This window comes from Chiloscyllium plagiosum, chromosome 19 (assembly GCF_004010195.1).
Source record: "Chiloscyllium plagiosum isolate BGI_BamShark_2017 chromosome 19, ASM401019v2, whole genome shotgun sequence".
Classification (NCBI taxonomy): Eukaryota; Metazoa; Chordata; class Chondrichthyes; order Orectolobiformes; family Hemiscylliidae; genus Chiloscyllium; species Chiloscyllium plagiosum.
In genome coordinates, this window is record NC_057728.1 from 36,850,176 (window position 1) to 36,871,583 (window position 21,408).

The 21,408-nt window shown below is 40.8% G+C and overlaps 1 protein-coding gene across 10 annotated transcripts in view; it reads left to right on the forward strand.

The window, feature by feature from the left end:
- The window catches only part of LOC122559687 (suppressor of tumorigenicity 7 protein homolog), a 202,549-nt gene that overhangs the window by 99,946 nt on the left and 81,195 nt on the right, over window positions 1–21,408 (forward strand). For all 10 annotated transcript variants that reach the window (XM_043709574.1, XM_043709572.1, XM_043709573.1 and 7 more), the window contains one exon: window positions 19,000–19,082. In XM_043709574.1, the coding sequence (XP_043565509.1) occupies window positions 19,000–19,082 (83 nt within the window). The remainder of the gene's footprint in view (window positions 1–18,999; window positions 19,083–21,408) is intronic.

Genomic DNA, 21,408 nt, shown 5'->3' on the forward strand with positions numbered 1-21,408 from the left:
AGTTTATTAAACTACTCTACTCGTGCCAACTTGCTCAAATGTTCAATCTGTAAACTTCTCACGCATTTTGTTTGTCTTGTGCTGCCAGTTTTGCTTTGTCAATTCACAGTTAATTCCGGTGTGTTCAGCTGGAGAAGATGAGGCTTCTGTTTGCCTTATTTGAAACCATAATGCTGCACGAGCTTGAAGATGTTCCCACTTATTTGTCATTTCTATTGCTTGAGCCAAATACTTGAAACAACACATATCTAGTCCATTATTGTAGTAATTAGACTTTTGAGTATTTTGTGATTCCTGAAAGGCTTTTAGTAATTTCTATTTCCGTAGACATGGACTAAGTCATCTTTTCAGGCTCATAGCATTACAGGATTGTGAGGTGTTTCGAGGCTTGGATTAGAATTAAAAATCTGATTTTTCTTGCAGCAAAGAATCTACTGGCATCTATCATTAGCAAGCCTTGGCCCAGAGATCTTTGCTGAATGTGTGAACTGATAATGGCAGCATGAAAGAGAGACAGGGCAGCTGAGGCTGTAACGTAAGCATTACAGATCAAGTTAACCAATGAGAATTAAAGATTTGGAAATAAACAGGAAGGTCTGATATGGAGGGTCAGTTAGATTGCGTGAAACCAATATTCGATCAGGTATAGAACAAGAAAGAAAGATTAGGTTAAGAGAGAAAAGGTGACAAAATAAGAAGAAGACAGAAAAACATGCAATGTTAACATTTTTAAAATTTCCGAATGTGCAGGTTTGTGGACTGACATGTGGCAAGCAACATTCACGCTACACAAGTGATAGGTGATAACCATCTCCAACAAGAAAGAATTCAATCATTATCCTTTAACATGCAATGGAGTTACCATCACTGAAACCCCCACTATCAACATCTTGAGGGGTTTTCATTGATGATAAGCTGAACCAGATAAGCCATATAAATACTGTAGCTTCAAGAGGAGGTCAGAGGCTAGGAATCCTGCAGTAGGTAACTCACCACCTGACTTTCCAAAACCTGTTCACTGTCTACAAGGTACAAGTCATGACAGCTTTGGAATACTGCCTATTTGCCTGATAAGTGCAGCTTCAACAGAACTCAAGAAGCTTGACACCATCCAGAACAAAGTAGCCTGCTTGATTTGCATTACATTCACAAACATCTACTCGGTCACCACTGATGCTCAGTAGCAGCAACATATACCATCTGAAAGGTGCACTGTAGTACTTCACCAAGATTCCTTAGAAAGCAAATTCCAAATCACGACCACTACCATCTTTTCATCCTACGCTGTTTCCTAATACAACCATCAACAAAAATAGATTTTATTGCATCCCTTACAAAAAATGAAATAGTGCCAGGCAAGAATAGCAAAGCTAACTTACCTGCAGAGAAAAAGTGCTGCCTTGTCAGAATTTTATTTTAAAGAGATGATTTGTTTCTCTTTTTAGTCAAGAGAAATATTTTGAAAATTTGTTTTCCTTTATCAATAGCCTAATTTTTCATCATTTTTAAAAATACGATGATTCTGAAATGGTCAAAGGATGAGTCAACCTTTAACATCCAAAATATTGCAAAGGAGCTTTCACTGAGTGCTCCCTTTCCTCCACACCATGATGCTGTGTGGAGAAACATGGATTTGATCATATTAACAATGGCACTAATTATTTTTAACAATGACCATTCAAGAACCTTAAGAGTGATTTGTAGCATCATTATACATGTGAAATAATTGTGAAATACTTGACTTAAGGATTTCTTCTCCTGAATATAGTTCCTGTTTTGCAAGCTACATTAAATGTTTTTGTAACTTCTCACAAATTGTAATCTGTGATAAAGCCCATCAAATCCTGGGGAATTCCATGTACCACTGCATTGGTTTCCTCTTTTACATTCCTCTAAAGTGAAGAATCCCCGTAAATTTATTTCCAGTGCATTTTTTATAATCATACATATTATGAAGTAAGATCAAATCAATGTAGGAAAGATAAAGTACACCGAGGGGCAAATTTTTGCACTCCTGGATTATCTCATTCTCTTTCAGGAGTGCATTGGCTTGTTGCCATGGAAACAATGCCGAAGAAGTTAGAGGCATTGTTTGAAAGTCTACCTTCAGTGAGCAAGAATTTCATGCTAGATGTTAAAAAGACTTCTCTTACACCCCTCCAACCTACTGCATACTTTCTATGCCTCACAGTTCCTACCCATTCCCTTAATATCTAATATACACCATGCCAACCTCAAACAAGCCTATCCTTCTCAACCACAGACCCATGAAAGTACAGTTTAATTAACTTGTGTTGGATTAAGGGAAAAAAACTTTGAACAAAATGAATAATCGATGCCCAATATAACAATGGAGCCCAGTGTGCTCCATATAAGAGCACAAGCATAATTAGGAACTATATAGCATCTTTAGTGTCTCACAAAGAAAGTAGATGAGGGAATAGATTTTTGAATTGGAATTAGAATCCCGACAGTGTGGAAACACGCCGTTCGGCCCAACAAGTCCACACTGACATTCCGAAGAGAAATTCACCCAGACCCATTCCCCTACCCTATGAATCACCCCTGACTATGGGCAATTTAGCATGGCCAATTTACCTAACCTGCACATCTTTAGACTGTGGGAGAAAACCAGAGTACCCAGAGGAAACCCATCCAGACACTGGGAAAATCTTCAAACTTCACACAGACAGTCGCTCAAGGCTGGAATTGAACCCGGGTCCCTGGTGCTGTGAGGCAGCAGTGCTAACCACTGAGCATGCCACCCCTATCATTGAGCCACCATACCACCCCTAGATTTATGAATGATGAGATTAAGAAGGATTTACAAAAATATGGTCACAGAGATGGATTTTAGGGAAGTTTTTAAAGATGGGTAGACACAACATTAGGGTTGGGCATCCCAGAGAGGGTTCTTGTCAGTTGAAAAATCTGCCTGTAATGATTTGACAATAGAATTTGAGAACTGCAGGATGCAGGAGATATGAAACTCGAGATTGGAAGAAAAGGTGGAGTGAGTTTGTGTAAGGATTTGTTAGTATGGATAAGGATACAGATTTCTATTCTTTAGAGGGCAGAAAGTCAGCATAAATCAGTGAGAATGATAATTGCAATCTGAGCAATGGGGAGCCAGCTTAGAAGAGACTGGTTCTCTGCATTGAATGAGAGATAAGAAAACTTGTCTTAAATCATGATTATTGATATGTTGTTTTAACCTACGATGTCACCATTTGTTTCCAGCTGCTTCTGGCCAGATTAGTACATGAGCCAATTGAAAGAAATGCAAAGCAAAAGGAAGAGAGCACAGTAGGCCCACAGATGTTAACCATAAAAATTACATAAGTGGTGATTACATTGAAATTTGTGGATAGGGAGCATTTTAGTAGAATTTAGTTGACTTTTTTCAGTCTTTAATGGTGTGGTAATCAACATGATAAAAGCAAAATTGCTCCCTTGCTCAAAATCCCTTCAGTTAAATATGCGAGTCATTGAGAACTGACATACTGCTGTTCATTTCACAACTTGCCTTATCCTCTCTGCTGGAGAAATAATCTTAATTAAGGTCATCCACTGCACCAGTAAGAATGTAGTGATGGCTGCGCCAAGTCATGCATTTTAGATGTCTTGCATTAACTGTGGTAGCCAAGATTGATTTTTTTTTCTAGGTTATGCATGACTGCATGGGTCCAAATGGTTCCTGGTGACCTTCAGGTTGATACCAATCCTCAGTTGGGGAATTTTCATCTGATCAGACTACAAGCATAAATAGTCATTGACCAGAGAAGATTGTGCACAGTACAGAAGTAACTTACATTCACATCTGAAGCAAAAGTAAATGTTGCAGCTATTTTTAATCTATGCAACATATTGGCACATAATTCCACGAGTTGTTGCAATTGAATGGTTCACATGTTTTTCTAATCAGCATACATTCAACTTGAAAAGAAATGACAGCTTTGACAAGTTAGAATTATTGGATAAAGTCTTTGCCATCTGTAACGCAGTGAGTAATAGAGATTTCTCGTTAAATTAAAACTCAGTTTTAAAGTGCTCACTTGCTTGAGTGAAAATGTACTGTTTGCAGTAGTTCAGCAATTGTAAATGATAATTGTATGCATACAAACATCTGCTTCTTGCCATGAATATCAGCTGTACATAGTATAAATCACAGAGAGAAGAACAATATTCACTCTTAATAGGATTAAAGTTATATTTACTCTATTGAATGGTGAACATTACATTATTGGCTTTGTAAAATAAGTTAGGACTTTGGTATCCCTCATCTATTTTCTCAGTATTCCCTTTCTCAGAACTTCTGCATCTTTCTGTGTTTCTGTTCCTCCCTATTTGTTTTTAAGTAACTCATTGTTCTCTTCTGCTTCTCTGTACATTTTTCCTTTACTTTTTGGGTTGCAGAGAATTACTGAAAAATGGTAATATATGTCAGGGAAATGAGCTGCCAGCATTTGGATGCTCCGCTTTCCCACAAGGATCCTGGGTTACATGTGGTCTGCAGCCCTTTAGAAGTTTCCTTTTCATCATTTCCTCTCCACTCCATTACTCATGCATCCTTGCACCCAATGCCCACTCCACCCCAAGTAGAAAAACAGGACTGATTAACCCTGTAAGGGATATTAGTCACATTTATGCAAGTTGATATCTTAAACCCTTGATCTCAACTCCATCTAAAACAACATCTGGGAATATGCTGACTACATTTTTGAGAGTTTAAATGCTTGAGTTTGGCCTGCACAAATTATTTTGTATCAACTGGTCAAGGTTATTCACAGTACCAGTGGTTTGCCTAATTCATTAAAGGAGAAAGCTGAAATCATGAAACAACTAAATCAGTTAAAAACATTTTGATATCAAACGTACTGTATGGCTGGTACTTAGAGTCATAGAGATCTACAGCACGGAAACAGACCCTACGGTCCAACTCATCTATGCCGACCAGATGTCCCAACCCAATCTAGTCCCACCTGCCAGCATCCAGCCCAGATTCCTCCAAACCCTTCCTATTCATATACCCATCCAGATGCCTTTTAAATGTTGTAATTGTACCAGCCTCCACCACTTCCTCTGGCAGCCCAATCCACACACGCACCACCCTCTGCGTGAAAACGTTACCCCTTAGGTCTCTTTTATATCTTTCCCCTATCACCCTAAACCTATACCCTCTAGTTCTGGGCTCCCACACCCCAGGGAAAAGAACTTGTCTATACACCACATTCATGACCCTCATGATTTTATAAACCTCTATAAGGTCACCCCTCAGCCTCCGATGCTCCAGGGAAAACAGCCCCAGCCTATTCAACCTCTCCCTATTGCTCAATTCCTCCAACCCTGGCAATGTCCTTGTAAATCTTTTCTGGACCCTTTCAGTTTCACAACATCTTTCCAATAGGAAGGAGACCAGAATTGCATGCAGTATTCCAAAAGTGTCCTAACCAATGTCCTGTACAGCCACAACATGACCTCCCAACTCCTGTACTCAATATTCTGACCAATAAAGGAAAGCATACCAAACGCCCTTTTCACTATCCTACCTGCAACTCCACTTTCAAGGAGATATGAACCTGCAATCCAAGGTCTCTTTGTTCAGCAACATTGCCTCGGACCTTACCATTAAGTGTATAAGTCCCGCTAAGACTTGTTTTCCCAAAATGCAGCCCCTCGCATTTATCTAAATTAAACTCCATCTGCAATTCCTCAGCCCATTGGCTCACCTGATCAAGATTCCATGGTAATCTGAGGTAACCTTCTTCGCTGTTCACTACATCTCAAATTTTGGTGACATCTGCAAACTTACTAACTGTAAATCTTAAGCTCACATCCAAATCATTTACAGAAATGACAAAAAATAATGGACCCAGCACCAATCCTTGTGGCATTCCATTGGTCACAGGCCTCCAGTCTGAAAAACAACCCTCCACCACCACCCTCTGTCTTCTACCTTTGGGCCAGTTCTGTATCCAAATGGCGAGTTCTCCCTGTAATCCATAGATCTAACCTTGCTGACCAGTCTACCATGGGGAACCTTTAGTAACTTTCAGAACTAATTAAGTTCCCCAGTCAATTTACATACTTGATTAATATGTATTCCTTGAAGAAAAATATCTTCGTCTTTGTTTAACATTTTAAAAAATAATGGTGAATGAAGAATTAATCTGCAGTTTGCACCTTGTTTAAAGTACAAGTGGATGAGAGGTCTGCTGCAACGCAACCTAAGCTGACGGTAAAATTGAGCAAATAACTGCATGTTGCTGGATGCTAAAGATTTTACCCATTAAGGCTGCAGTTGGAATTAATGTGAGCAGTTGTCCATTTTTTATTGAACAAAGTAGATCTGCATTTTGGTAGACTGCCTGGCACATTACCTACACACAGAGTATAGCCAGAATTGAAGTTGATCTGAAGTTTGTTCAATTCTATCACATTTATATATTCTATATTAGAGTCATAGAGATGTCCAGCACAGAAACAAACTGTCGGTCCAACTTGTCCATGCCGACCAGATGTCCTCACCTAATCTAGTCTCATTTGCCAGCAATTGGCCCATGTCCCTCTAAACCCTTCCTATTCATATACCCATCCAGAAGACTTTTCAAGTTCTAATTGTACCTGTCTCTACCACTTCCTCTGGCAGCTCATTCCATACATTGACCATCCTCTGCGTGAAAAAGTTGCCCCCTTAGGTCCCTTTTAAATCTCCCCACCCTAAGCCTATGCTGACTAGTTCTGGACTCCCCCATCCCTGGGAAAAGACCTTGTCTGTTTAATCTATCCATGCCCTTCATGTTTTATAAACCTCCAATAAGGTCACCCCTCAGCCTCCGATGCTTCAGTGATAACAACCTCAGCCTATTCAACCTCTCCCTCTAGCTCAAATCCTCCAACCCTGGCAATATCCTTATAAATCTTTTCTGAACCCTTTCAAGTTTCACAACGTCCTTCTGATAGGAGGGAGACCATAACTGAATCCAATATTCAAAAAGTGGCCTAATCAATGTCCTGTACAGCTGCAACATGACCTCCCAACTCCAATACTTAATGCTCTGTCCAATAAAGGAAAGCATACCAAAAGCTTTCTTCACTATGCTATCTGCCTGCGAATCCAACGTCTCTATTCGGCAACACTTCCCAGGACCTTACTATTAAGTGTCTAATAATACTAGGTAAACCAAAAGACCAATAAGTCCCTGGAATTGATTGGTTTCATCTTTGGATATTAAAGGAAGTGGCTACAGAGATAGTAGATTCACCAGTAGCAATCTTTTAAGAATCCTTAGATTGTGAAAAAGTCCAGGATTGGAAAACTATTTATTCAGAAGGGGAAGGAGACCAAAAAACAAAGCTACTCTCAGCCAGTCAGGTTAACATTTGCCATTAGGAAAATTATGAAGTCTACTAATAGCAGAATATTTAGAAATACACAATATAATCACACATTGTTTCATGAAGGAGAAATTTCGTCTGATAAATTTGTTTGATTTCGTTGAGATAACAAGAAGGATAAAGGGGAAACAGTAGATGACATACATTTGGATTTCCAAAAGGCATTTAATAGGCATTGCACGCAAGACTGTTCAACAGGGTACGACAGCATGGGTATAGAGGACAGTTTATTAGCATGGATAGAGGATTGGCTAACTAATGGAAGACGGAGTTGGGTTGAGGAAGAGCAATTTCTGGATGGCAATTTGTAACTAGTGGAGTGCTATAGGAACCAGTGGTGGGACTATAATTATTTACAATGCATTTATTAATAACTTGAATGAAATTTGCAAATGAAACAGTCTACAAAGTGATACAGATGGATTATATGTGTGAGCAGAAACTTTGCAGATGCAATGCAATGTGAGAAAATGTGCGTTTTGGCAGGAAGAAAAGAGAGAGACTGCAGCAGAGGAGGAAATGGGGGACCTTGTGTGAAAATCACAAAAAGGTTAGCATCCACGTTCAGCAGGTAATAGGGAAGGTGAATGGAATGTTGATTAAAGTCAAGATTAAAGTGGTGCTGGAAAAGCACAGCAGGTCAGGTAGCATCTGAGGAGCAGGAAAATCAACCTTTTGGGCAGGAGCCCTTCATCAGGAGCTCTTCCTGCTGTGCTTTTCCATCACCAGTCTAATCTTGACTCTGAGGTTAGCATCCACGTTCAGCAGGTAATAGGGAAGGTGAATGGACAGCACAGCAGGTCAGGTAGCATCTGAGGAGCAGGAAATCAACCTTTTGGGCAGGAGCCCTTCATCAGGAGCTCTTCCTGCTGTGCTTTTCCATCACCAGTCTAATCTTGACTCTGATCTCCAGCATTTGCAGTACTCTCTTTAGCTGAATGGAATATTGAGCCAAGGGAATGGAATATAAAAATGCAGAAAACTGCATCAGTCACTTGTTAGGCCACACCCTACCATGAACAATTTTGGTCCCCCTATTTAAAGAAATATATATTGGCATTGCAGGCAGTCCAGAAAAGATATATTAGGTTGGTTCCAACATGGAGGGATTTCCTTATGAGATTGAGTAGGTTGGGCTTGTACTCATTGGAATTTAGGAGAACAAGAGGAGACCTTATTGAAACTCATTAGATTCTTAATGGGTGTGAAAGGTAAGATGACAAGAGGTCGTTTCCTCTTGTGGGAGAGTCTAAAACCATAGATATAACCTCAGGAGTTGTCCATTTAAGACAGAGTTGAGATTTTTTTTCTCTGAGGGCAGTGAATCTGTAGGATTTTTTTACTGCAGAGGACTTCAGGGCTGAGCTATTAAGTATACTTAAGGCTAAGATAGGCAGATTTTTAAACAGTGAGGGAATCAAAGGTTACAAAGAAATGGCAGGATAGAGAAGTTGAGCATTATCAGATCAGCCATGATCTCATGGAATGGCAAAACAGACTGGATGGAATCAACAGCCCACTTTCTCTCTTATGTCCTATAGTCTTGTAAATGACAGGCACATTGAGAACTAGCAACCCCTTTTTTATTTTTGCAGGTGTCCTTGTTTTCAAAATGGGCAATGTAAATATTTCCCAATTAGCTGGGATTATCGTCCGCCACGATGTAAAGATTGCTGTCATACACGAGCATTCAGTATTGCTCATTTAATAATTCTGTACTGTAAATTCAGGTTTCTTTTTAAATTGGTGTTTCTTGGAATAGAGTGTAATCTAAGTAATGAGCAGTGATTCTCAGTCCTAACAAACAATTTTAAGGAAGAGACAGATCAAAAAAGCAATTTTGTGCATTGAAGACAATCCTTAGTTTGCATTTTGCAAGTATCATTGCTTTCAGAGTGCCTCTTCTCTCTTTTATAGTGCAAGTTACTTGTGCCCTTTAATCAGGATCTGTTTATGCTGGTTACATGGTGTTTCCCAATAGGAAAGCAACAAGACATCAGTTCTACGCATCTCTGTTTAGATCTTAGCACTTTCAGGATGTCAACAGGGTTTCTGCTATTTTCAAGTTGTGAAATTAGCTTAATTCAGTTTCTGAAAGGCTTACCATTTGCAATATAAGATGTTAATAATACAAATTTAACAACGTTAGATTAATCCTGTGTCAAGTACTTCAAAAGTTTTTTGCTTCTGGAAATACTACTTTTACTTCCATAACTCAGTTCTGAAATTGTTTTGCTTTCTCCTGCTATATACTAGTTTGTAGACTCCAAATGCTGTGAAAACACTGAAGTCAAATCATCAATTATTACTTGTACTCATGAGTTACATTCCACAAATAATTTGCATATTTGAATAAGATCCACTCAAGACAATGGGGGAAGAGGCAGTATAATGTTATATATTCCCTTCCACAACAGCATCACCAAGGTCTTGGAAGGAACCTGCAAACTTACCAAATCATCACAACTGAAGACTGAGTCATGGAAGTAGTTAACATAACGACTGTTGTGCAAGAACAAAGTAATGGATTCATACCTTTGCAGTGCACAGCAATAGCTCCTTCTTCATTTTCACATATTGTTAGAAACCTTTTCACTGTGGAATCACTCGGCATGCTTCCATCAACAAAGAAAAGGTTGTAGTGTAGAAACCCAGCGTCTGTAAATTGTTTAGCATCATAAATTTTCTTGTTATCATTCTAATGGTGTCTGATCATTGTTTTGCTCAACTCATGTTGGTTTGTCAGTGCTCCCGGTATTGATGATGAGATGATAGATGTTTTAAATTAATTCTACAAACTTTCTTTAGAATGCATTGTCAAATGGGAAGAATTGACTCTGAACTAAATGTAAAGATTTTGCTTTTAAAAATTCAGTCTTTGAATATTAAACTTCAAAAAAAATCACATTAGTGGTATAAGACCATAAGACCATAAGACATAGGAGTGGAAGTAAGGCCATTCGGCCCATCAAGTCCACTCCGCCATTCAATCATGGCTGATGCGCATTTCAGCTCCACTTACCAGCGTTCTCCCCGTAGCCCTTAATTCCTCGAGACAACAAGAATCTATCAATCTCGGCCTTGAAGACATTTAGCGTCCCGGCTTCCACTGCACTCCGTGGCAATGAATTCCACAGGCCCACCACTCTCTGGCTGAAGAAATGCCTCCGCATTTCTGTTCTGAAATGACCCCCTCTAAAGTGTATGTAAGTACTACACTTTTAGGCTTCTTCATTAGTTTACTCAGTATGGATCTTTACCTTTTATGATAGCTCAGGACATTCAGTAAGATGGCAATGATCATCTACTGCTTTGAGCGAATGCAGAAATAACTATGATAATAACTATGAGCAGTAACTATGGCCAGCACCTGGCAGGCAGTAACTCAACCAGGAGGTGCTGCTGCAGCACATTTATGAAGCAATTAGTTTATATCAAGAGGGTAATAGGTTTGTCTGGATAAATATTGTAGATGTATCACAGTGGCTGCTATCTTGCCCATGGTCAGTTTTTCTGAGGTCTTCAAAATTAGATTAGATTAGATTACTTACAGTGTGGAAACAGGCCCTTCGGCCCAACAAGTCCACACACCGACCCGCCGAAGCGCAACCCCCCCATACCCCTACATTTACCCCTTACCTAACACTACAGGCAATTTAGCATGGCCAATTCACCTGACCTGCACATCTTTGGACTGTGGGAGGAAACCGGAGCACCCGGAGGAAACCCACGCAGACACAGGGAGAACGTGCAAACTCCACACAGTCAGTCGCTGGAGGCGGGAATTGAACCCGGATCTCTGGCGCTGTGAGGCAGGTGTGCTAACCACTGTGCCACCGTGCTGCCCATGTTGCTTGCCTTTCAATGGTATTTCAGGAAGTCCATGTTAAAACATGAGAAGCAGAATTTTGAATTACTTTACTTGTTTAGATTAGATTAGATTACTTACAGTGTGGAAACAGGCCCTTCGGCCCAACAAGTCCACACCGCCCCGCTGAAGCGCAACCCACCCATACCCCTACACATCTACCCCTTACCTAACACTACGGGCAATTTAGCATGGCCAATTCACCTGACCTGCACATCTTTGGACTGTGGGAGGAAACCGGAGCACCCGGAGGAAACCCACGCAGGCACGGGGAGAACGTGCAAACTCCACACAGTCAGTCGCCTGAGTCGGGAATTGAACCCGGGTCTCTGGCGCTGTGAGGCAGCAGTGCTAACCACTGTGCCACCGTGCCACCCACTAAGGTATGAAAGAGGATTATATAAGGGAGGACATACTGGAAAGAATTCAGATAATCATGTAGAGTCATACAGCATGGAAACAGACCCTTCGGTCAAACTCGTCCACGCTAACTGGACATCTCAATCTGTCCCATTTGCCAACATTTGGCCCATATCCCTCTAAACCCTTCCTATTCATGTACCATCCAGATGCCTTTTAAATGTTGTAATTGTACTCGCTTCCACCACTTCGTCTGGCAGCTTGTTCCATACACACACTGCCCCCTGCGTGAAAAAGTTGCTGTTTAGGTCTTTTTTAAAACTTTCCCTCTCACCTTAAACTTACGCCCTCTGGTTTTGGACTCTCTCACCTGAGGAAAAAGTCCTTGGCTATTCACCCTATCTATGTCCATCATGATTCTATAAACCTCAATACGGTCACTCCTCAGCCTCTCACACTCCAGAAGAAAAAGGCCCCAGCCTATTAGCCGCTCCCTTTAACTCACATGCTCCAGTCTCAGCAACAACCTTGGAAATATTTACTGCACCCTCTCAAGTTTAAGAACATCCTTACTATAGAAGGCTGACCAGAATTATATGTAGTATTCTAAAAGTGGCCTCACCAATGTCCTATGTAGTGGCAATATGGCAATATACTCAATCTTCTGACCGGTGAAGGTAAGTGTGCCAAACACCACCTTCACCACCTTGTCTACATGCAACTCCACTTTCAAGGAACTGTGCACCTGCACCCCTTGGTCTCTTTGTTCAGCAACATTGCTTAGGGCCCTAACAATAACTGTATAAGTTCTGCCATGATTTGCCTTCCAAACTGCAACCCTTTATATATTTATCAAAACTAAACTCCATTTGCCACTACTTAGCGCACTGGCCCATCTGATCAAGGTCCCATTGTACTCTTGGATAATTTACTTCACTGTCCACTGTACCATCTATCTTGGTGTCATCTGCAAACTTACTAACCATACCTTCTATATTTACATCCAAATCATTTGCATAAATGATGAAAAGTAGTGGACCCAGCACCAATCCTTGTGGCACACTGCTGGTCCCAGGCCTCAAGTCTGAAAAGTAACCCTCTACCACCAATGTATGTCTCCTACCTTCAAGCCAAATTTATATCCATTTGGCTAGCTCCCCTTGGATCCCATGTAATCTTACCTTGCTAACCAGTCTACCGTGCAGAACAAATTCAAATACTTTGCTGAAGTCCATATAGACAATGTCCACCGGTCTTCCTTCATAAATCTTCTTTATTATTTCTTCAAAAAATTCAATCAAGTTAGTGAGAGACAAGTTCCCACACACAAAACCATGTTGACTATCCGTAATCAGTCCTTGCCTTTCCAAATGCATGTAAATCCTGTTCCTCAGAATCCCTTCCAACAACTTACCCACTACCAACTTTACCCACTACCCACTGGTCAATACTTCTCTGGCTTTTCCTTTCAGCCTGTCTTAAATGATGGCACCACATTAGCTCTTCCTGATTTATAATATCCCAGTCCCATGTTCCCAACCATGTTCTGAGTTCATCTGCCTTACCTGTCAGGCCTTTTGCTTTAAAGTAAATACACTTTATCAGTTTTATCTTATTCTCTTCCAAGCTCTTGTCTGCCTTGACTAATTGACTTGCTCCCTTTATCTACTGTACCTGGCTCAGCCTTTTCTCTTTGCTCACTCAAGCATTGGTTCCCCCACCACCCACCCCTTACTAGTTTAAAGCCGCCCAAGTAGCACTAGCAAATCTCCCCACAAGCATATTGGTCCCCTTCCAATTCAGATGGAACCCGTCCCTCTTATACAGATCATTTCTATCTCTGAAAAGATCCCAATGGTCCACAAGTGTGAATCTTTGCTCCCTGCACCAGCTCCTCAGCCATACATTCATCTGCTCTATCCCCTTGTTACTGCTCTCACTAGCATGTGGCATGGTAGCAGTCCAGATATAACTACCCTTGAGGACCTACTTTTTAACCTCCTAGCTCGTTTCCTATATTCTGTCTGCAGAACCTCATCTCTTTCCCTACCTATTTTGTTGGTGCCAAAGTGCACACCAACCTCCAGGTGGTGACTCTCCCCTTTCTGAATATTCTGCACCCGCTCAGAGACATCCTTGACCTGGCACCAGGAAGGCAACACACCATCCATGTCTTGCTGATGGCCTCAGAAATATCTGCCTATGCCACAGACTTACAATTGATCACTTGGAACCTGACATATCCCTAATTAGAGGAAAGCCAGTCAGAGTACCAGAAACCTGGCTGTTAGTCCTACATTCCCCTGATAGGTTATTCCAACCCCAGCCCTTGTAGTATCCAAAGCAGCATACCTATTTGAGATGGGGTTAGCTACAGGAGACTTCTGCACTACCTGGCTACCTCTCCTACATTCCTAGTGGCTGACTGTATCTGCAGTATCTCCACCTTCCTGAACATGCCATCCATCATACTCCCTCTCTCTTGTAAACTCCTCATTGCCTCTTACTGCCACTCCAATCAATCCACGTGGTTTGATACGAATCACAGCCAAACACACTTCCTGTAGACATTGTCTCCAGGAACATTCAAATTCTCCCTGATTCTCACATCTGACAGGAAGAGCACTTCACCTTGCTAAAAGCCATTTCTGTTTACAGTCTATAGACCCCGAAATAACCTTAAAAAAACATACTACACAGTTTGCTCAAAACAGAGTGTTGGGAAGGTCTTACTGCTCAAAGACACTGCTCTAGAATAACTTAATACCAATCCTTGATATTAAAAGTCAATACAGCCAGATCACTGTATAAACTGAAGAAAAAAATGCTCTCACCTTACTCACTATTATAGATTTACAAAAAAAAAATTAGAGAAGTTTTAAAAGTCTTAAAATCAAACACCCAGCTGATCAGGCTCAAAAACCAACGGCTGTCCTTTTCTCCTGTAGCTTCTGGCAGTGAGTTTTTAAAAATTCACTGATACCTGTTGCAGCTGCATCTGAAGCTGGATATTACAGCCCCCACATCAGCTATGAAACAGCACTGCTTATTTGTTTTTCAGTGAAACGCAAGCCACAGATCAAACTATACTTGTTAGCTGCTTCATAAAAAGCCAATGTCCGAGCCTTATGCAATGCCTCTCCCTCAGGCATTATGTGAGTATAAAGAGAGCAAGCAAGCAGCTCTGAGATACAGCACGGTCCAATCTGTGAGCTGGGTACCTGTCACTGCACCCAAAGTGCCTTTGCAACAGCCTTTCAATGTTAGTTACCAATGCAATAATCTCCCTAAAGAGGCAATTTGCTGCTCCCTAGTGAGAGTCTTGCTTCGTCACCCAGAACTTGACTAAACGTCAGAAGTCACACAGCACCAGGTTAAACTCCAACAGGTTTGTTTGGAATCACAAGCTTTCAGAGCGCTGCTCCTTCATCAGGTGAAGAGAACTAGGATCAAGAAGTGTGGTGCTGGAAAAGCATAGCCGGTCAGGCGGCATCCGAGGAGCAGGAGAGTTGACATCTCAAGCATAAGCTCTTCATCAGGTGAAATGAACTGACAGACTACACATGATGAACCAACAGCACTGCAAAAGCTTATGATTTGAAACAAACCTGCTGGACTATCACCTGGTGTCATGTGACCTCTGACTCCAGTCTAACACGGGCATCTCCACATCTTGCTTAAAGGATTCAGCGAGTTGCTGTGAAAATATTTCTCACTGTAGCCCACTTGCTCAGGCCCCTATAACATGTTGCCCATTGTCTACATTTGCAGCTATTTGCAATCTGGATTTCTGTTCTTTAATGTGAAATATAAACTGTATTGGTTCAAGGAGAGGGAATAGCCTAGTGGTACTATTGCTAGATTATTAATCGAAAGACCCAGGTAATGTTCTGGGGACCTAGGTTTGAATTCTGCCATGGCAGGTGATGGAATTTGTATTCAATTAAACAAAAAATCTGGAATTAAGCGTCTAATGGTGACCATGAAACCACTGTCAATTGTCAGGTAAAATTCATTTGTTTCATTAATGTCCTTTCGCGAAGGTCTGGTGCGCATGTGACTCCAGACCCACAGCTACTTGGTTGACTTTAAACAAAAAGGGACAGAAGTAAATGATGGGCAAGCCAGCAAGGCCCAAATCCCTCAAATGAATAAAAAATCATCAAAGTCAACTTGTTCTCCAGTGAAAAGCTGAATATGCCACACTATTATTAAGGAAAACAAATCAAAAGGCTATCAAAAGGAAACAATCACAGATATGTTGGCTAATCTACAACATGGCATTGACTAAATGTTACAATTGACCTCCGTCCTTGAGCTAGGAACAGAAAATTTCAGGAATGCTTCCTGCCCCAATACAGCGGGAGATGCAGTGTCTTTTGTGACAGGATCAAGTGTGGATGGGACTAATCTTGAATGTGTAGTCAAATAGCCTGTGGACACCCACAGCTAAGCTCAAGCAAAAAAAGAAGCCATTTGGGTAAGATACCCAATATTAACATTCATATCAGTGTATTTGACCAAAAAGACTATATTTCGCAATCTAAACACTGATGTTCCAGCTAATGACTCAAGTAATTTGATATATAGTCCTTACAACAGTAACTGAAAAGCCTTGATTGCAATCTAGATTGAGGATTGTGAACTAGTCAAGAACAGCACAGTGGGAAAAAGGTTTATTTATAGCCCATGTTAAACATAGGAGAACAATAAAAAATCTCTTGCTGAAGATTGCGGTTTGTAATTTTGTTTGAATCAGTTTTTCTGAATACTTATTATCTGAATTGTTCGCATTTTTGATATGTCACATTTATATCTTTTTATTTCCAGCATGATGAATCAATATTAAAAGGAAATATTATAGGTATGGAGTTGCAACCCAGCAGATGAAATTTATTTACTGCCCAGTTAAACTTTTTTATGTTTTCCTGGGCTGTGGGCATCATGGCATGTACACAATTTGTTACCTTAATTGGCTCTGAACTGAGTAGTTTGCTCAATCATTTTAGAGAGCAGTTAACAGTTGAGCACATTGCTGTGGTCTGGAGTTGCATGTTGGTCAGGCCAGGTGAGGAATGTAGATTGAACTGCAATTTGGTTTCTATTCCAGATTAAATATATAAAAATCCACCAGCGACCTTGATATTTGAACCCATGCCTACAGATCATAGAACATAGAACAGTACAGCACGGTACAAGCCCTTTGACCCACGATGTTGTGCCAAGCTCTTTTCTTAATCTAAGATCAAACTAACCTGTACACTCCTCAATGTATTGCTATCCGTGTGCTTGTCCAGCAGTGGCTTAAATGTCCCTAATGTCTCTTACTCTACCACCTCCGCTGGCAGTGCATTCCATGCACCCACCACTGTGTGCGTGAAGAGCCTACCTCTGACATCTCCTCTATACCTTCCTCCAATCACCTTAAAATTATGATCCCTCATGACAGCCATTTCTGCACTGGGGAAAAGTCTCTGGCTATTTACTCTATCTTTTCCTCTCATCACCTTGTACACCTCTGTCAAGCCACCTCTCTTCCTCCTCCTCTCCAGTGTGAAAAGCCCTAACTCACTCAACTTCTCTTCACAAGACAAGCCCTCCAATCCAGGCAGCATCCTGGTACATCTCCTCTGCACCCTCTCTAATGCATCTATATCCTTCCTATAATAAGGTGACCAGAACTGGACACAATATTCCATGTGTGGTCTAACCAGAGTTTTATAGAGCTGCAGCAAAACCTTGCTGCTCTTAAACTCAATTCCCTATTTTAATGAAAGACAAAACACCATATGCCTTTTTAACAAACCTAACAACTTGGGTGGCAACTGAGGGATCTATGTACATGGATCCCAAGATCCTGCTGTTCCTCCACACTGCCAAGAATCCTGTCTTCAGCATTCAAATTTGACTTTCCCAAAATGAATCACTCCACATTTATCCAGGTTGAACTCCATCTGCCACTTCTCAGCCCAGCTCTGCATCCTGTCAATGTCTTGTACCCTGCAACAGCCCTCGACACTATTTACACCTTTGTGTCATCAGCAAACTTACTGACCACCCTTCCACTTCTACACGCAAGTCATTTGTAAAAACTACAAAGCACAGAGGCCCAAGAACAGGTCCTCGTGGGACACCACTGATAACCGATCTCCAGGCAGAATACTTTCCATCTATTACCACTTGCTGTCTTCTTTTGGCCAACCAATTCTGTATCCAGACAGCCAAATTTCCCTGTATCCCATTCCTCCTAACTTTCTGAATGAGCCTACTGTGGGGAACCTTATCAAATGCCTTACTGAAATCCATACACACATCCACTGCTCAACCTTGTCTTATCACATCCTTAAAGAACTCAATGAGGCTTGTGAAGCATGACCTTCCTCTCACAAAGCCATACTGACTATCTTTAATCAAACTCTGTTTTTCCAAATAGTCATAAATCCTATCTGTAAGATCATTGGGATGTTTCTCTGGGTTGCTAGTCCAGTCGTCACAACTACACCACTGTCTTACTTTTACTGGTTAGTTTGCATTCAATAATTTTGTGACTCGCAAGGCCCTTTTAATTTCGTAAAGTTGTGACCTGAATTTACACTTCTGCATGTTTTAAGAAGGCAAATGGTGTTTGTTTGCACATATTTAGCAAAAAGTAATACCAATGTACTTCCTATCCTATCTACCTCTATAAGGTCACCCCTCAGCCTCTGATGCTCCAGGGAAAACAGCCCCAGGCTATTCAGTCTCTCCCTATTGCTCAAACCCTCCAACCCTGGCCACATCCTTGTAAATCTTTTCTGAACCCTCTCAAGTTTCACACCATCCTTCCTAGAGGAGGGGGAGCAGAATTGCACCCAATATTCCAAAAATGCCTTAACCAATGTCCTGTACAGCTGTAACATGACCTCCCAACTCCTATACTTAATTCTCTGACCAATAAAGGGAAGCATACCAAACACCTCTTAACTATCCTTGGAGTTCTACAATTATCTCCACGGTTGTAATTTATTTTTGTCTCCAGGTTATTTCTGAAAAACAATGCTCAGTCGCTCAAACATGAATAATGAACTCAGGTTCTCTGGCTTATTCATTCAGGCCTCTCATTCAGTGAGTTTGATGAGTACACCTTAACTAATGTACCCAGTCATTAAACTGAGAAAAGTACTACGTTCTGAAGAATGTTCAGAATTGTAAATGCAAGATAATGAAATGAAATGTTTAATGTATGCAAACACATTCTCTGCAACAGTTGTTACATGAAATTGGAGAAAATTGTTGTTCAAGACCCTATAGGAGTTCTATTAAAATTCTGTGGAACTGTGGTTCTGCCTTTGAAGATGAATGTTAATGTATCTTTCTCCTTTTTTCTTTTGCAGTGAGTATGTTTTTGAATACATTAACCCCCAAATTCTACGTTGCTCTGACAGGCACATCATCTTTGATCTCCGGGCTTATTCTTGTAAGTAAATCTCATCACTAATCATAATATGTGCATAAATAATGATTGCAGAATCTGATGAGGGATAATCTAGTCTGCTAGTGAGCCTCTCCAATATTCAGAATCTTTTCAGTTTTCTGACCTGTTATATTTACTTGATGTTTTTCCAAACATTTTCGATACTACTGTTTCTACGGACTCTGTTACTGAACTTGTGTTTGCCTATCACCACAATTAATAAGGTTGCCACTGGGCAGTTTCAGAAGTACCTACTGCTGCTGAAATCAAAATGGTTTCTAGGTTGCATTCTTGCAACTGCTTCTTGACTGGAACTGAAAGGTCACTGGGTTTGGATCATGGAGCTACCTACCTTTTTCAGTCACCTAGAATAAAGCTTACATTTATATAGCACTTTCCATGACTTTAGCACAACTCAGAACACCTTACATCTAAATAAGTACTTCTGAAGTGTAACAATGTAGGAAACAATACTCTGTTGCAGTATCCAACAAATAACATGCAATTGTGACTAGATAAACCATTGTAGTGAATTTGATTGAGAAGTGAATATTGGTTAAGATAGCAAGGAAAATGGCCCTCTTCTCAAAATTTTTTCATTGAATCTTTAATCTGAGAAAGCTTTGTGACCTTGTTTTAACAGTTCAATGAAATGACTGCATGTCAGACAGTACAGCACTCCCTCAATATTGCACTGGATTTTCAGCCTAGAATTTTGTACTCATGTCTCAACAATGGGACTTATACCACTGACCTCTGGCTCTGTTGTTTGAGTGTTTTCAGCAGAACTACAGTTGACAATTGCAAACTTTGACTATTCTTAATTGTGGCATTTGATGGATCCCTATCCCTTTTTAATATGACTAAAATAAAATGTGAATATCTTTAGGATATTGAATGATTAGATGGGGAGGGTGCACCACAATGAATAGTAATCATTTCACTTAATATACTTTACAAAAGGACTATTAGCACCCATGTTCAATGGGTGAAAGCGAGGACTGCAGATGCTGGAGATCAGAGTGGTGCTAGAAAAGCACAGCAGCTCCCTGCCTCATCCCTGATGAAGGGCTTTTGCCCGAAACGTCAATTTTCCTGCTCCTCGGATGCTGCCTGACTGCTGTGCTTTTCCAATCTTGACCCCATGTTCACTAACACACCATTTCAGTCTTTGTATAGGGGATTCGTAAGTACAAACGTCTGACTTAATGAGATCTCATGTAGTGACGTAATTTTCACGACCCGAACACCCCCAACATACAAACATTTCCTGTATTCTATATTGCCCTGCATTGTGTTCTGACTTGTGTACAAATTAACTGTAAACAGACTCCTGAATGGAACCTGCTCGCAACCCAGAGACTACTCTGTTTACACATTTTCAAGGCACTCCATCCATAGTTTATTATTACATGATGTAATGTATTGATGTATTTCCAAACAGTGCAACAGTTAATCTGCAATCACATTGTCTGTTCAACAGAAATCGAGGTCAGTCTTTAATGGATTCTGAAACTTTCTGCCTAACCTGGAGCTGAAACTACTGAAGGCTGTGTCATGCTGTTAAGCATTATTGTTAGAGTTATTGTTATGTATAGATAGAGAAGAGAAAAGGCGTTATTAGCACAATTGCCTGGGATCACGTACTGTGTTGCTGCAGCAGGCTAGCCCTTGCTCTAATCAGCTGCGTTCAATATTTCTGATGCCAGTCTGCAGTTAGTATAGGAGCTTAGCTCTTAATTCCTCACGAGTTCCAAACATTGTCTGTAAGGCTTGGCATTGGATCGATTGTCATTCTTTGCTCAGATGTGATGGTTTGTTTGTTCTGGTCATGGTGCGGCACGGTGGCTCAGTGGTTAGCATTGCTGCCTTACAGTGCCAGGGACATGGGCATGATTCCAGCCTCTGGCAACTATCTGTGTGGAGTTTGCACATTCTCCCCGTGTCTGCATGGGTTTCGTCCAGGTGCTATGGTTTCCTCCTACAGTCCAAAAATGTGCAGATTAGATTACCCATAGTGTCCAGGGATGTGGAGCTTAGGTAGATTAGCCATGAGAAATGCAGGGTTACAGGGATAGGGTAGGATGGTGGGTCTAGGTGGGATGCTATTCGCACTGACAGTGTGGATTCAGTAGGCTGAATGGCCTACTTCCACACTATAGGAATTCTGTGATTCCCTCACTTATTGTATATTTACTCTGTGTCCACAGATGATGCTGGACATGTTTTAAGATGAGATCTCCCAGCATCCGCAATATTTTGCTTTTAAATTTTCTTTGACTTAACTTATAGAATCTTCATTTGTGAAATCCTGTTTGGATGTGAACTT